The following is a 17,639-nucleotide window of genomic DNA, read 5'->3' as shown; positions in this document are numbered from 1 at the left end:
AAAATATGCATATTAAACTAGTGGATAATGCAGCATATAATATGTTATTGGGTTCAACTGATCCCATAGTTTTAGCACGGAGTATGGATATAAATATAAAAAAATTACTATTAAAAAATAATAATTTTAAACTTATATTTCTAGAAGTGTAATGTGTGCGATAGTAAGAACCAAAATTGAACTCGTAAAATTTAGAATTATTATTGTATATGATTTTCTTTGCAGTGTAATAGAAGGAAGTAGGAAATTTCTTCAAAGACCACCTACCCTCCCTGCACCAAATTCCACTGTAATCTAAAAGTAGAAGCCGATATATGAAGCTACAACGAAAACGCAGGGTAATATCCTAATAATTTTCTTTGTCACAGACAACAGTTGCACTAATCAAAAGCAGTACTATGGTCCTATTTTTCTAAATGTAGGTCCATAAATGAGAAGGAATGTCACTTTTCGCAAATTGTTTTATAGAAGAATCAAATACTATAATTAATTAAAACAAAAAAATAGATGAGGAGTAAGCAATTTTGATATGTAACGTCCATGTCGATGACTTGAAAATCTATATCGTCACTTTTCCCTTTTGGGAAGAAGAAGCAATTTTGATATATGCATTATATCCTTTGTCGCTAGTTGCAGAATTATAGTGTTTTTTCCTCTAGCTACGACTGTTGAATACAATTGAATCAGCAATTAAATTCATTAAGAAAACATTAGTATTAAGTACTAGCTGTAATTTACTAAATCTACCTTATTTGTTTCCTTGACTATTAAATGCTAATCCCTCCGGTCCATTTTAATTAATTTTTTTGTTGTTTTTACATATATTAAGGAATCCATCTTTTAGCATTAAGTAACACTGAAATTGACCATATTAACCATAATTTGTTCATTGAAAATACAACAAATATTCTAGGCCAAGGACAAGTTTGAAAAAAATGAAGTTAATTCCTTCTTGATATAAAAAAAAATTAAATATTATGGACCACAAAAAAAGTCAAAAATCAATTAAAGTGGACGGGATGGAATAATTACTTTCAATCTCTTCAATAGCAAGAGTAAAATTGGAAAAAAAAATGTTATATTTCTTAAAGCGACATATTTGAAACATTTTTTGGGGGCAAAAACGACATTTAAAATTGGATAGAGGGAGTATCACTTTTTTTCCCATCACAGCCATAACAATATTCCTCAATTTCATGTTTTTTCTACATTCCTACCAGCAAATGGTGGAATTTATTCAAACTCTATATAAATGTTCAACATCCAAATTCCCAAATTCATGAATCTAAGCTAAATTCTTAACTAGTTCATAACCTTGCTCCACACTGAATGGAACTCAATTCATATATTTTGAGGTAAAAAATTGTTCAAACCCAAGCTATATTTGGCATACAACAAATTAATTTTACCTATATACCATTTGGATACTTGATGGATCTGAATTTAGTAATTTGGTCTAGGCGTTCTTCCATTTCATCAAATTAGACCGCAATGAGTTATAATTCAACCGTTTTCTCTCAAAAAACTAAGCGAAACTTGATATAGGTTGACCAATTTAGTAGATATAAAAGAACGATTCGACCAATGGCGTACACACGATTTTGCATAAGTGGTATAGGCACGTTAAGAAGTAGTGAACCAACAGATACTTGCAAGTCAAAACTCGAAGAGCAGGGCGGCAAGCCCCCAACAAAGAGAGTGGTCATATCGAGTAGGTCCCCCCTTATTCCCGACATGCTATGGTACCCCGGAGTGGCTAGGAGCGAGTCAAGTCTTATCGAATCTACTCAACGAAGAGCAGTATAGACGTAAATGATATTATCACGGCCCCTCTTTTCGTATCAATAGGGATGCTTAACGTCACTTTGTCAATTGTCATTACCCGCCTTCTATCCTAGTGAACAATGTTCCACTGATTCGGCAGGGACATGATTAGAACCTGCAATCTTCGAGTGATGAGCCTAATGAATTGAATAATTTCTCTACCCCATATTCTCTTTCTTTGCTGTAAATTGGATGTAGTTTCGAACCACACAAGGATTTTCAGTCCAGCTAAGCTACGTGAACCACTTTGAAATAATCTGTCCTTCTTTATGTAAATTTTGACTGCAGGCTGAGTTTTCTTTTGCACACATACTTATAGCCTATTCGGCCAAACTGCAAAAATTAGCTTATTTTGAGAAGTGCTTTTTTTCAAAAGTGCTTTTCTCAAAAGTACTTTTGGTGAAAAGTAGTTTGTGTTTGGCTAATTAGTTTGAAAAGCACTTCTGAGCAGCAATTAGTGTTTGGCCAAGCTTTAAAAACTGCTTCTAAGTGTATTTTTCTCAAAAGTGCTTCTCAAAAAAGTGCTTTGGGAGAGAAGCTACTTTTTTCTGCTTCTCCAAAACTGCTTCTGCTTCTCCTCAAAAGTACTTTTTTTCCTTCCAAAAGCTTGGCCAAACACCTAAATTTTTGGCCAAAAGTGTTTTTGGCAAAAAAAAAAAAAAAAAGCACTTTAGGCCAAAAAGAAGCTTGGCCAAACAGGCTATTATTCAAAGTGTTTCATCTGCACTTGTCAGTCAAAAATCGAAACAGCCCTATTTTTCTTGCAGCTACTATGCGTCAAAGAGCCGCCCTGCCGAACCCCACTTAAACTAACTGATGAAATACAAACACCTGGAACTGTTTTCCCTGTGCATATTTAGATAACATTGCAAATGGAAAGACAGCTCGGATCAGGTCTCTGTACGTTTATCGGTTTAGCAGTGAGGCAAGGATACCCGAAATCTGTTTCTATCTCTGAGCCTGAACTTGCATTTTCAACAAAGCTGTTGAACTTGGCATAGGTCATCATTGAATGTCACACAGCTGAAGCTTACTCATGTTCTGTTTTTAATTTCCATGGCTTATGATAGATCCTCGAGGCTGAAAAAAGATATACTTGCTTCCTCCAGTAGATTTTTAGGCATTTTCTCAATTGCAGAGAAACAGATCGCCTTTCATCACTGGTGTATGAACACTGCAATTTTGATGGACTGGTTTAAGAATAGGTATCTGTGAGACACTTTTCACATGTCCCGAGGGAAGCGCACTGACATGTTGAGACTGCAATTCAAAAATTCCTCAAAGAATGAAAGGCAATACACTGCAAAACGAAAGGAAAGGTAATAAGTTAATAGACAAAAAAGACGCTGAAACGTTCTTTAAAGAATCCACACAAAAAAAGTTTAATCAGAGGGAGGGCGACAAAGATGTGAAAGCGCAAAATTGCAAGTTTAGAAACTTGGGCTATGCACACATATCTTACAATTGATACTTGAGTTGAACAATCCCAAAAATAGCTTAAATAATATGCCTAAACAATGAAACCAACTTCGTACATGAAAAACTAGACAGAATGAATAGTACAAGCAAAACAAACCAAAATATGTTGTATTTCGGTAATGTTGTTTTTGCCGGACCGCCATGCGGCTTGGTTGAATTCACAATGTTCTGGAAATGGGACAGTCTAATAATGGTTTGGACTGAGATTGTTAAGTCAAAAATTCAAAGCACTTCCTGCATAGTATTTGACTTTGGTTAGGTTCCATTAAGTGTCAAGATAATGTAAGTGCATCATCAATCAAAAATCAAGGAGATTCTTCGAATGCATATAGGAGATTCACTGTAAAGGAGCTAACCAATTTTTTGCTCACTGATGTAATTTTGGCTCTATTGGTTGGATTATTAATGAAACCTCTAATTTACCTGATCAAGGAAACGATCAAGCCAGAAAAGAAGTCTATGATCAACATGTAATTTTTTTTTTCCAGCTAAGAAGATAACTTCTTTATTTCAAGTTTCACAACCCATTAGCATCAACAGAACATTAAAAAGACAAAACCAAAACTTCTAAACAATAATATTGCCAAATAAAAGTCAAATCGACTAATATCATACCCCCCATCCCAACCCCACAAACCCAAAAAAACTCACAAGAAAAGGGGTTTTAGACAGGGCTAAGAAGCTGAGAAAGAGAAGGTTTGGGTTCAGAATTCATGCCAATGATGATGACAAGTGGGATAAAAACATAATGAGGTATGACTTTGGCCTTTTTTGCAGTCCATGTGCCCCACTCCTTCACGAATTTTCCCACCACCGCCACTGCTCCGTCGTCCTCATCAGCAGCAGCAGCCTTTTTGGTGGTCTTCCCTTTAGCCATTAACATGTATCAAATAAGTAAATAATTATCATGAATAGAAATAGAAATATTGGTGGAAGTGATGGACGGTGACGCTCAAGATAGTGGTCCATGGTAATTCAACCACCTCTGTTATCGAGAGTTGTTTAATTGCAAAATACCTTCCTTGTTTTTACTTTGCCATGCTAAATGTAATTTCCCTCTATGAAGATAATCTCAAAAAAAAAAAAATGAAGCATCCTTGTTCAAAAATACTTGTATGCACACAACGGTTCATATAAACTATTGACTTTTTCTCTTTTGATATTATTAGACAAAGAATGGTATAGCAATAAGAAGAAATAGAGGAAATTACTCTTTTCTAGCAGTTTTGTGAGGTAATGAATATATACCTGGATACCACGGGACATCACAAGCCATCAAAATCTAACATCATCTCAATGTATACCAAGATTGCATTAGTTGGAATCCATCTTACAGTATCATTCACAATCCAGGAGAAACTTCCGCCGATCCATTCAATACTATTCGGACAACATCTTGCATCACTCCAATGAACATTATTCACAGGGTAATTAACTTATGGAATGAAATCCACCTACTAAAAGGCAGTTACAGATGGTAGTCTTGGGCTCTCCGATTAAATGCATCACTTCCTGGCCTGACGTTTCGAGCTCCTACTTAAGCTACCAATTAGTGAAGTATAAGTAGCATAATCATGAACAAGCCCCATTTCACCACGTAGCTTACCAAAATCATCAGGATTTCCATACTTGCAATGCCCATCCAATAGTATGTTATAGGTAATGTCATCTGGATTCAAACCAAGATTAAGCATGGCTTGTAATAACATTTCAGCATTTCGCATCTGTCCTTGTCTGCATAGACCATTTAAAAGCGCATTGTAAGTTATAACATTAGGCGCATGTCCATTACTTTGCATCTGCTTTAGCAACTTAAAACCCATCTTAACATCTCCCTTCTTGGAAAAACCATCGATTACCATAGTATAAATAGGGTCATCAGGCTTTAAACCAGCATTCAACATTTCAGTTAAAATCCTCTCAGCATCAACCTTTCGCCCTTGCCGACACAAACCTGTGATAAGAGCTGTATATGCTACATCATCTAGTTCAATGTCATTATCAAACATCATTTTCTTGATCTCAAATGCTCCATCTAAATCTCCCTCTGCACAACATCCACCAATAACCGTCGTGTATGTGATCTTATCAGGCTTCAAACCCTTTTCAATCATTACATGAATGAGCTTCCTCGCTTCCCCTAAATCCCCACTCTTACAAAGTCCATTGACAAGTGTGTTATATGTAATCAAATCCGGTTCCACCTCTTGTGTCAGCATCTGCTGATAAGCATCCATGGCCAAAACGATGCTACCATCCTTGCAATGGCCATTAATCAAAGTCGTGAATATAACGACATTCGGAACCAAACCTTTTACACACATCTCATTAAACATCTCATTCGCGTCCCTCATCCAAAAGGTCTTGCAAAGCCCGTTGATCAGAGCACTATAAGTATAAACATCGGGCGAAATTCCTCTTTCCTCCATTTCTCTTTTTAACCTATACCCTGCATCCACATCACCCAATCTACAATACCCATTTATCAAAGTATTGAAACTAACAACACTAGGTCTCAAATTCCTCTTCCACATCTCCGTAAACACCGACCGTGCTTCCACCATTTTACCTTCCTTACACAACTTACTCATCAAAACATTAAAAAAATACAAACTTGGAGGATACCCATATTCCAAAATCTCCTTATAAAAATCAAAAGCTACCATTGGTGAATTAAGCTTCATTAAATATTCAAGAACCTTAGTACAACCTTGAAATGGGAACCTAATTTTATGTTTTTGGATAAGCCTAAAGCACTGAATAGCATCAGAAACAAACCCCAAATCCAAATAAGCAGCAATAAGTCCATTTAAAACATTCACAAAAGATGTAAAGTTGGTACCTTTAGCTTTCAAGATTGCTTGAAAAACAGTAAAGGCAGAGTCTTTACCTCTTCTTGAAACAATAGTGTGGATAAAAGAGTAAGCTTGTGAATTCATTTGGTGGGCGTAAAGAAAAAAGGCCATAGTGCAATAAGTGTGAAGTGTGTGGCAATATTTTGAATTGTGAGAAGTAGAAGAAAGCCATGTGAAGAAAGAGAGGAGAGAAGAAGGGGTTAAAGAATGAGGATTAAGGTTAATGAGGTTGATTATGTGTTGGGGTTTAAGAGATGGGAGGAGGGTTTTAAGGGAAGTTTTAAGGGGTTTAATGTGAGAGTTTTTTATGGCTTCTGAAAGGGTATTGAGTATTGGGTCTGATGAATCTTGATGTTGGTGGGGTGGGAGTGGGGTGAACCATGGAGGGGTGGTGGTGGTGGGGGTGGGGGTGGAGAGGTGGTGTAAGGGAGGAGAAAGGGGTTTTTTTAGTACTCTTCTTGAGATGGTCACTGTGAACATTTCTGATAAAAATGACAGAAATGGTGTTTAAAATAGTTTGCCACAACGTGAACACTTTTGATCTTCAAGTTAACTTATTAATTTGACCAGAGCTGTGGAAAAAAATTTAGTGGAATCAACATTTAAGCCAATCAAATATGAAAAAAGTAAAAAAATATTTTTCAAAAAATATCCGTACCAAACACACCCATAGATTTTTATTTTTTTCCTATAGTTTTGGTTTATTTCTCAAGTTTGTTACCAAATTTTAGGTGCAATTTGTTATTTTTGTCTAATTCAGTTTTGACGTAGTTTTTAGGATTTGATGGTACTTGACTGAAGTATTTAGTTAAATCTTTTTTCCTCACATTTTTTTATGAAATTTAACCGCTAGCTTTTACTAAACATTTAGGCGTATAGGAGATGGACGTACAACAAAAATATTCCATACTCCATGGCTACCATCCGAGCAATTACAAGTTATTCAAAGTGTGCACAATAATGGGATGGAGGAGATGGTCGTGTCAGAATTAATATGTGAGGAGACTCGAACATGGAGCAAAGTGAAGCTGGAGACAATGTTTAATGCACAGGAGATTGAACTAATACAAAAAATACCACTAAGGCCGACCTCACAGCCGGATAAATGGATGTGGTTGTTCGATCCAAAGGGCACAGTCCGTGGAGGTTACATGAGACTTTATGATCAAGTCGGACAAGAAATTGAGGCAAGTCGCCGGCGACTTTGGCAATCATTGTGGCAGCTGCAAACCACACCAAAGATAAAAAAAACTTTATGTGGAGAACGATGAACAACGTGCTCCCAACATGTGATAACTTGACCAGATGACATATGATGAATAATGCAACTTGTCCATTGTGCTGGCAGCACCCCGAAACCATCGAGCACTGGCTCCTTAATTGCATCATGGCTAAGGCATGCTGGCTGCAATCTCACGTGGGATGGACAGAAACAATTTTGAATATGGAGTAGTGGTTTAACAAGCTTAATCATACATTGAACAAGAAGGGGATTGAAGAAGCAATCATGATATGTTGGGAGATTGGAACTATTGAAATGGTGTAATCTGGAACCAAAGAACGAGTATAGTGGATCGCATACTAAATAAAGCTATTAGCTTCATCAATAAATGGCGCCAATTACGCACGCCATATGGTTCACATGGGCAGGATAACGAGGAGAATCGAAAGTGAAAACCCCCGGATAGTTTAGCCCTCAAGTGCAATATTGACGCATCCTTCAACCTTGCAACTGGTGAAGCTGGAGCAGGGATGGTTGTTCGGGATAGGCACGGTGAGTTTTTGAGAGGTAGATCGACATATATAGGGGCAACATTCAGTCCGATGATGGCAGAGGCATTGGCGGTAAAGGAAGCTCTTAGTTAGCTAAAGATTCACTACGAAGACACCAAGATAGAGCTCGAGATGGATAGTCTATTTGTGAAGAATGCATTGGAGAAGGCCGAAGATATTTACTTGTATTTATCTGACGTGATTTTTGATTGTGAAAACATCTTAAAAGGTTTTCAGTTTCTGTCTTTGTCTGTTGTTCGAAGGTCTGCGGATCAGGTTGCTCATGCATTAGCACGAGTGGTTGATTCTATGTCAGGCTCAGTGGAGTGGAATGCTAGCCATCCATCCTTTATTGTAGATGCTTTAAATTTTGATTTGAATAATTAAGATGATGGTTGTTTAAAAAAAACATTTAAAGAAAATCAAAAGTGTTCACCTTTGACAAATTTAAAGTAATATATTTTAAACAGGCCCAAACATAAGAGGCCTTTTTTTATCGGAAAAATGACATTGTGTAGTTGTTCCCAAAATAATAGCCAAAATATATATACTTTTTGTATATATATAAACTTTTGTATGTTATATATAATAAATGGACAAATTTTATATATTTTTGCAGCTACCGTATATAAATAGTTTTGGTCGCGGGCTAAAAGTTTGATGACCTTATATAAAAGTAACCCGATTTCTTGTAGAAATAAATATATGAAAAATCATTTGTCATTTTTTTCCATGTAACAGATTAGATGTCCTTTTGTTTCCTGCATAGTCCCTTGTTTATGAACACTTTGACTCCCGTCTCACTGCTTTAAAGCAATCAAACCCCACACAATAAAGCATTTATCATGGTTAGCTGCAGAAGATATCATTCAAATTTCAAGTAATAACCAAAATAGCAACTTGTCACATGTTACATATATATATATATATATATATATATATATATATATATATATATATATACTAGTCTTAGAGTACGCGCTTTGCGCATGTAGTTTATATTAATAAATATAAATTTTATAAAAATTACATAGATATTTTTACAAAAGTGTCTGAATTATTAAATGAAAATTAAACAAAAAACCAAATTCTTGAAAAAATGATGAACATTAACCACATTTATCTAACTCAATAAAAGAACATATCTACTCTACAAAATACCTTATTATTTGGACTCTCGTTAAGGATAGAATTATCATAATAAAAAGATAGATTCAATCATTATCATGATAAAGAAATTATACATACTAATAAACATCGTTACTTCCGTAGGTCAACAATGATGGGTATATCGTTAGTCGCATATCCCTAATTTGATAATTATTTGTAATTACATGCAATATCTATCCGCTAGATAGATTTATCGACACTATAAAAAATTACGTAACTTATGACAACACTTTTGGAGAGTGTTTTATTAGCAATTTTTTTTAAAAAAAAAAGAATAGTTTGAAATAGCTAATATTTTTAACATTACTCACCTTAAATCTTTAAAAGTTTAGCTAATTTGAAAATAATTGTGAGTTTCTGAGTTTTGCTTTAAGTTTTCATCTCTTGGTATATTGAAGTGGAAGACTTTTAATGTCACCTTAATTATTGTTATTCCATGTGAAATAACAATTCCTTATCTATTCCTGTGAAAATGTACTTAATCAACTTATATAAGTAATATTATTGGGATTACATTCCTAAATATTAAGAGTTCTTATATAGTTCAAATAAGGAAACATTTAATAATCAAAATTTTAGTTAACTTTAGCGTACTAAATATTAAAAATATTAATTTTATCCAATGTAAAATTTATTTTATATGATAAAAAGGTCAACTAATTTTGCATTTAAATTTTGTATTTTTATAATAGTCTGGATTGATTAAAGAAAACAAAATATATTTAGTAGTTTTTAATTTTATTTACCACGTAATTACAATAAAATTAATATACTTTGCTGCAAATACTAAGTGAAGTAAAAAAAATTCTTCTAAAAAAGTACTCATTGATGTTAAAAACTATTTTGTTCATCATGATAAGGTACCGTCATTTTCCAGTTGCCATATAGAAATTACTTCAAAAGAACGGCTACGAAATTTGTACTAATGATCCAAATAATTGACTTCTTAATTATTTATTTAAGGTAAAATTTTAATTACTTTTAAAGTCCTACATTTTAGGTACCTAGTTTAAATAAGTAAAGATTTAATAACCAAAATTCAATGAAATTTTAGGTCCTAAATATTAGGACAATCAAATGACTATTTTGTCTAATATGAATTATATTTTAAAGGGGCAAAAAAGGCGAATGACATTTCGCTAAAGGCCTTCGTGCTTTTAATATAGTATAGATAGATATAGATATGTGTGCCTAAGTGGTCCTGGCTTCTTCTTTTTTAAAATCTTTTTTATCTAAGAAAATTTCTTGTAAATTATATTATATAGTTGTGACTTAAAAAATTTTAATTTAAATTTAAAAGAGAAAATATTGTAAAAAGATATTCAAAAGGATGCGTTATAATTTTTATTATTATGACATTAACAAAACATGGCCCAATCTTTCTTAGTCTTCCCCCTCCCCTCCCCAATGGAATGAGCACGACCAAGGTGCTAATACCACCATTGAGAAGAAAAAGAAACTAATCAAGATGTGCCAAAATACAAGTTACATATTAATTTTATATGGTATCTCTTACAAATCTTATAAATCCATCAAGGTTCGGAGGAATTTTCGTTAGTGGTGGAGGAAAAGAAGCTTGTTCATCACTGCTTCCGGGCGAAGCTGCATCCTCCGCAAGTTCATCTAGCATTTCGTCGTAAGCTTCGTCTACCTCTGGTTATGATTCAGCAAGTCCAAAATTTCTTCGTTCTGAACGGATCCAATCCCTGAAAAGTACTGATTTTTCCAAGCTCTCTGACGCTCTATAATCACCCAGTTGAAGTTTTGCTTGACTAAAAGCGCTCTTCGATGCCACTGTTGAAGCTTGAATGGTTAAAATGTCTCGGGCCATCCTTGAAAGGATCGGAAAGTATTTTTCTTTGTCCTTCCACCATTCCAAAAGATTAAATGAGCCGTCGGGATTCACTTCCTCAAGTCCCCGTGACAAATAAACTTCAAGCTCATTTAGTTGTGAACAATCACTAGTGCTACAACCTTGAGAACCCCTGAACCCGGTCCAAGCAGTAAGTGCTCTTACTCCTGCGGTTCTTTTAGATGATTGAAAACTAGAAGAAGAAGGAGTTGGAACATTTGGTCTAGCATTATCTATTGCAATTTGATAAGCATTATAAATAGTTTGAGCATTTCTTTTAATTGAGACTTGTGCGTCCGAAAGTGTAGACAACTCCTCATCTTCAAGTGCTAAACCATTATAAATAGATTGATACTAATATTGAGGACCTCCTAATTCCATAGTAGGATTTAACAAGGCAACAACACCATAAATAGGGGGAATAGGAAAAAAATAATTTTTAAATTTCTTTCTCATAGAATCAATAGCTTCTTCATAAATTTCTCCACCCTCTGAAAAATAAGCAAACAAATTTGCAAGTTCTGCAAGATAAACTAAATAGTTTGAAATAGTCGGATAATATTGCCCAAAAAAATTATTTGTAGCAACATAAAAATTTTCTAAAAAATCTACAAGCATTTTAACATTAGCTCAATCCGTATTTGTAAGGTGCTCATCATGATCACTTACATGAGCATTAAACATTGAGTTTATGGGGTTTCTATATTCATATGCAACAACTAAACTTTCATACATGTAATTCCATCTAGTTGGACAAGGTTTAGGAACCTTTCTTTCTCTTAGGCAAAATTCATCACATTTTTTACAATATTCTCTAAGTCTACTTCTACGGTTTGAATAAAAAAGCCAGTGAAGAGCCATTTTAACCTTTTTAATTTCAACATTTAATAGTCTCATACCATCACCCACAATTAAATGGTAAATATGACACATACATCTTACATGAAAAATATCACTAAATACATGATTTAGCGTAGTGGTAAGCAAGACTACAACATTAGTATTATTAGTAGCATTATACATTAAAATTGATATTATTTTATCACTAATGCAAAAATATCTACAAATATCCGTAACCGTGCTAGAAATAAACTGTCCTGTATGACGTGAATTAATTATTCTATAAGCTATAATGCGCTTTTGCATTATCCAATCCTCATCAATCCAATGACTTGTAACAATAAGATAATCACCGTCATTACCACTTCTACCAATATCAGTAGTAATAGCAACACGACAATTAATATGTGTAAATAAATAGTGCAAATATTGTTCATATTCATGTTTATATTTATAAATATTGCTCTTTATGGTTGTGTGAGGCCATCCTTTATAAGTAGGATTAAAAATTCTTCTAATATAATGCACAAAGTGAGGGTTATAAGGAAAACTATAATGTAAGCACATAACAGTAACCATTTTTGCTAATTCTTCCCTATCTTTTCTTGGGTCATAATATAAAATACTACCGGTAACAGTGTTAATTTCCGGTTGAAATTGATTTGACCCGGTACTAGGGTCAGGCTGACTAGGTAGACTTGTCTCCCAGGCCGCAACTTTCATTTGATTATATTTAACTTTATCTTGAGGGTGTATCATTATGTGTCTCCTCAAACTCCCCTCCCCCCTCCCTCCTGAGTAACATAGTTAAAAGCTAAATCTTTGCCACAAGTTTTATATTTAGCTTTGTTTTTTCTCTTATTTGAATAAAAAATGGCCAAACAAGAGATGTTTCAGCTCGTTTAGAAGGTTGTCTAGAAAAAGTAGGTGTAGTAACAGGGGTCAACCAGGGCATCATTTGGATTAGTTGGGTTAACTTCAGCAACATGACTAGTGAGTGCATCGTCATCCAGTTGCGTTTCATCTAAATCTATTTCCTGCTCATCTTCTTCATCAATAGTTGGATTACCATAAAGAGAATTCATATATTCATCATCTAAGCGTTCACCACAACCAATATTATCCACATATTGACTCTCAGTAAATTGTAATAAAGTATTATCACTATCAAGAATAGCAGCAGGTGGAGGGCGGGGTATGGGGTTTAGGTAGCGGGGCCCGGAGAATTAGAGGAGGAATAGATTGGCCACTAGATTCACCACTCTTGGATTTTTCCTTATTTTTATTAATTATTTTTTAAGGAATAGGCCATCTTAATTATAATTATACAATGTAAATAAAACAAACAAAACTATAATATTAAAACCAAAGAGTTGGAATGAGTTTACCGAATTGACGAACAACTTGTTAAAAATCAATTATCGTTGAAGACTTGAAGACTATAATTTACCAACTTCACAATTTTTCACACAAATTGCAACAATAAAGTAACCAATTATAGAAGAAAATTAGAGAGAGATTGATGATTTTGTGAGAAAAATGAAAGAATGAGGGGGTATTTATAGATAAAAATAGGAAAAAGTGTAATTATAAAAAGTTTGGGATTAAAACAAAGTTTGGAGGGGGGAGGGTTAAATGGCTATTTTGCAAAGCCCAAACGGGTATTTTTTCAGGCCCAATGATCATATTTTAAATGAGGCAATGGTCAAATTTTTTTTGGATTTTTTTTTTAAATTTAGCCGTTGGGCCTGTTTGAGTCTGTTTGGGACCGGTTAGGACCAGTTGAACCGGCCCACTTAGGACCCGGTCCTAGGCCCAAACGGTCCGATCCTAATGGTATTTTTGGCTTAATCGGCCCACTTAGCAGGCCCACCCCTTATCCCGGTACTATCCGGTTAGGCCCAGTACCCTAATGGGCTCACGGTCCTGGGTCGATCCCGAGCCGAACCGGTCCACTTGCCAGCCTTATGTTGAAACATCCATAGGAGTACACCAACATAATATAAGCCTAACCCTGACGAGATAGTGATAAGGATAAGAAAAGACACCCACTATACAAACCTATGCAGTTATAAAATGAGGAAGAATAATGGTGATATAGCAATTAAGGTAACGAAGGAAAATATCAAGTAAGATAGCAAAATAGATAACAAGAAAGAAAACAAGTGTAATAGCAATAAGTAATAACACGAGGAATAATGGAAGAAGCAACTAAGGAATACAATGACTATAATTTCAAAATAACATCAAACAAGCCTTTCACAACAACTTAAATCCAAGAAATTGACTATGTAACAATGATATAACGTAACCAAGTTCTCAATACGCATAGTAAAAAGCAAGGAATAAGAGATATCAAATAAATGGCACGACATCATTGTTCCTGCTTTTACTCTCATCCTCACAAGCACAGGAACACCCTTCGTGCATATCACTCTTCCTACCAGCACGAAAACACCTTTTGTGTAATAGTAATAATAAAAAGAAGTACGAAAATATCCTTGGTGCATAATCACTCTTTCGCATAAGTATGGAAATACCCTTTGTGCAAAATTCATACTTCTTCACCAAACATAAGCATATAAGCAGTACCAAGCAAGGTGGAAAGAATAAGCAATAGTAAGAAGAGTGATTGAACATAATTCGCCATATGAAAAACAATCCTCACTTTTTCACCAATAGCCAAATCAACATTTTATTAGTCTTACTGCCAATATTCTAACAAGCTCAACACAACTATTAACATGATAAGAACAATCAAAGAGTTTCACAATATAGGAAGACATAATACATAAAGCAACAAGACATAAGTAAGATAGTTCTACCCGCATGCTTAACCCTTAACAACTGAATATACACTCGCCAATTTGCATATACGTCACCCAACATGTATAGCACATAGCAAATAGACACAATTTTATCCTAATTCCCTCAAAATCAAGGTTAACCAAGACACTTACCTTTTTTGAAACCGAATCAACAATCCAACACAAGTTTTCCTTTAGAACAAGCCTTCAAATCACTCAAATCTAGTAAAATAATGCCCAATAAGTCAAAAATAAGCTTTAGAAATTATCCTAGTATAAAAAAAGTTCGATCTTTGACATATTTGAAAAAAATAACAAAAGTCAACCCGAGCAAATCAAGATCAAATCCCGATTACACATTCACCTCTAAGTCCAAATATGTGTTTTGCATTAAGATTAGACCTCAAATCGAGGTCCCAATCCCCAAAGTTAGCCCTAATAAGGTTTTTCCCCAAAAAATCCAAATTCTACACTAGAATATACTAGATTTAGGAATGAAAATCTATGGGAATTCATGAAAACAAGTCAAAACTAAGTAAAAATTACTAACTTTAGAAATTGGGATGAAAATCCTCTCAAAAATCTCCTCAATCCGTGATCTAGGTCTGAAAAATAGTTAAAAAAGGGCTAAAATCCTGATTTTCAGCCCTTTATATACCTGGGCGTCAGGTGTTCTTTGTGTTCGCAAAAGTCAATGGTCGACTGACCATTGCATTTGTGAAGGCCTGCTCGTGTTCTTGAAATCTGTCGCCCCTTCCCCCCCACTCAAATCCTCCACATTCGTGATCCTGTTGTCGAATTCCCGATGAAAAAAGGTCCACCAGCTACCAAGCGCCCAAGCCTACCCATTCGCGGATCAGCAGTTGCGTTTGAGAAGGCCAAATCCACCCAGGCCATCGCGTTCGCATGGAGTAAAACCTTTCCGACCCAAATAACCCTTCGCGAATGCAAGACAAGCTCCGCGATCGCGATGCGAACCACAACAGCAACACATCAACTGCTACAACTTGTACAAGAATGGCTAGAAACCATCTCAAAACTCACCCGGGCCCCTCAGGGCCAACAACAAACATTCATGCAAGTATATAAATCTCATACGAACTTGCTAGTAATATCAAAACATAAAAATAACATATACAATAAAGAATCAAGCATAAAAACTCGAAGATTTCAAAGTTCATAAACTTATTTTTGTCTATTTTTTCGCAATAAGTGCTAAAACGGCCTCAGGTCACTCGGGACCCCAACCAAACATGCGTACAAATCCAAAATCATCATACGACCTATCAGAATCATCAAAATATTGATTTGAGATTGTTTACCAAGATTTTTGAGCACGATCAACTCTAACAACCTTTAAGTCTTAAAAATTTTCTTTGAAAAATTACGTCTAAACTTTCTGGAAATCAAAATAGGCCACACACACAAGTCATATATCATCATATTAAGCTATTCAAAGTCTTAAAGAACAGAATGGAAAGTTAGAACTCAAAATGACCTATCGGATCATTACACTTAAGGCCCTACCTGAGCCAAACAAATGTTGTACTTTCTGCACATCTCCTTGATGACTTTGTCAATGAAGAGCTTGAATTCGACGGTGAAAGCATAGATGTACACATAGGAAAAGCAATCACAATGTTCAGACATAATAAGATTGCTCTTCTAGACATAATAAATAAGTACACTATCTCCCATTTGCAATTCGCTTAGATAGAAGGAAGGTCATCTAGCCGTATCTAGGAAGCAAACTCACCCACCGACATATTACTATCCCTGGATCGGATTGCTTCTCATTACTTCGAAGAGTATAATTTTCTGAGAATCCCAACTTATTGAGGACTATATCTGACACAACCAGATCCCAGTTGTCTTTCTTGTTCTTGGAAAAAGGCTTGCTGGAAGAGGCTTTTTCTTTCCTTACCAGTGTTGTTTCCTCCCCCTCCTCCATTTTGTTGGTGGCAGCTACCACAAATTACCTTTTGATGGCATAAGAGTCAGATGGTCATAGAAGGCTTGAGGGCCGGAACCGTTGAGGTTTGCCTACGTATCTCACATCCGGTGAGAATCAGACCTGCGTAGTTCGGTAAGTTTTGACGGAACAGAAATTGACTTATTTTGAGATGACTTTTTCTCTTCTTTTTTTTTTCAAAATTTCGGCAGAGTTTCAGGATATTTCAAATACCTACCTCTCGCTCTCTTTTCTCTTTTATTCTTTTTTTCTTCTTTTTTTTTTGATTTTTTTCCTCTTTTTTTTCATTTTCTTTCCCTATTCTAGAAGCCAGTCAACATGCAAGCCGAAACAGACAGATACGCAAGTAGTACGTAAAATGCATCAGGATGGTCTTTTAATTTTGGTACACTTGTCCTAGACGGACCCAATCCCTGTGTTGAGTCCCCAAAGTCAAATGCACGTGATGCAAACAAGCGTTCCTACTAGGGATCCGGCATGAGACTATGTTATTCTAGGTTTAAAACCTGGGTGTATTATTTTAGACCTGGTTTACCCCGAGCGGACAACTCGAGCCCGGGGGGGGGGGCAACGTATCGGTAACCAAAAGGACATTCGGCTTTGTAACTGATCCGATCCTCATTCTAAATTAGGGTATGACACTAACAGAAAAGAAGTTACGCCAGCGTGCACTTCCCAGGAGATTAGAAGAGAAGGGTTTCGCAGCAGTTTATAAACAGTTCAAATTATATCTAAGCGGTAAAAAGCTACATTTAGCACATTAGGCCCAAACACGTAAAAAAATCAGATAATAAACAAAAGCCAACTATAACAGTTATTCTAAGCTCGAATTCTGAACCCTGAACTAGAAGTTCTGGGTTTTTTTCCCCAGCAGAGTCACCAGAGCTATCACACCTTCTTTTTCTACCCAGAAGGGTATAGGGGAGTTTTTCCAATTAAAGTGACAATTATCGAAACGAGATTATTTATTCAAATTCAGAGTCGCCCTTGGGATAATTTATGGTGTCCCAAGTCACCAGTTTAAAATCACGAATCGAGGAATTTTGACTCTGTTTTACTGTCCGCGA

The 17,639-nt window shown here is 35.3% G+C and overlaps 1 protein-coding gene across 3 annotated transcripts; it reads right to left on the bottom strand.

Moving 5' to 3' along the window:
- Positions 1–2,493: 2,493 nt before the first annotated feature.
- On the bottom strand, positions 2,494–6,654 carry LOC104236773 (putative pentatricopeptide repeat-containing protein At1g09680). 3 transcript variants are annotated; one of them, XM_070155488.1, is made up of 3 exons: positions 4,552–6,654; positions 3,401–3,537; positions 2,494–3,124 (listed from the first exon to the last, which is right to left on the bottom strand). In XM_070155488.1, the coding sequence occupies exon 1, from the start codon at positions 6,636–6,638 to the stop codon at positions 4,809–4,811; it is 1,830 nt and encodes a 609-aa protein (XP_070011589.1). In that variant the 5' UTR covers positions 6,639–6,654; the 3' UTR covers positions 2,494–3,124; positions 3,401–3,537; positions 4,552–4,808. The 3 variants fall into 3 exon arrangements, with proteins under 3 accessions (XP_070011589.1, XP_009789084.2, XP_070011590.1); XM_009790782.2 differs by lacking the exon at positions 3,401–3,537; XM_070155489.1 differs by lacking the exons at positions 2,494–3,124; positions 3,401–3,537 and adding an exon at positions 3,683–4,170.
- Between the last annotated feature and the right edge of the window lie 10,985 nt (positions 6,655–17,639).

This window comes from Nicotiana sylvestris, chromosome 8 (assembly GCF_000393655.2).
Source record: "Nicotiana sylvestris chromosome 8, ASM39365v2, whole genome shotgun sequence".
NCBI lineage: Eukaryota > Viridiplantae > Streptophyta > Magnoliopsida > Solanales > Solanaceae > Nicotiana > Nicotiana sylvestris.
Note: the sequence above shows the minus strand (reverse complement) of the source record. Positions and strands in the feature narration are given on the sequence as shown.

What these genes read in the sequence shown, in the direction of transcription:
- LOC104236773 (XM_070155488.1), bottom strand. Translation starts at nt 6,638, where the DNA reads ATGTTCACAGTGACCATCTCAAGAAGAGTACTAAAAAAACCCCTTTCT.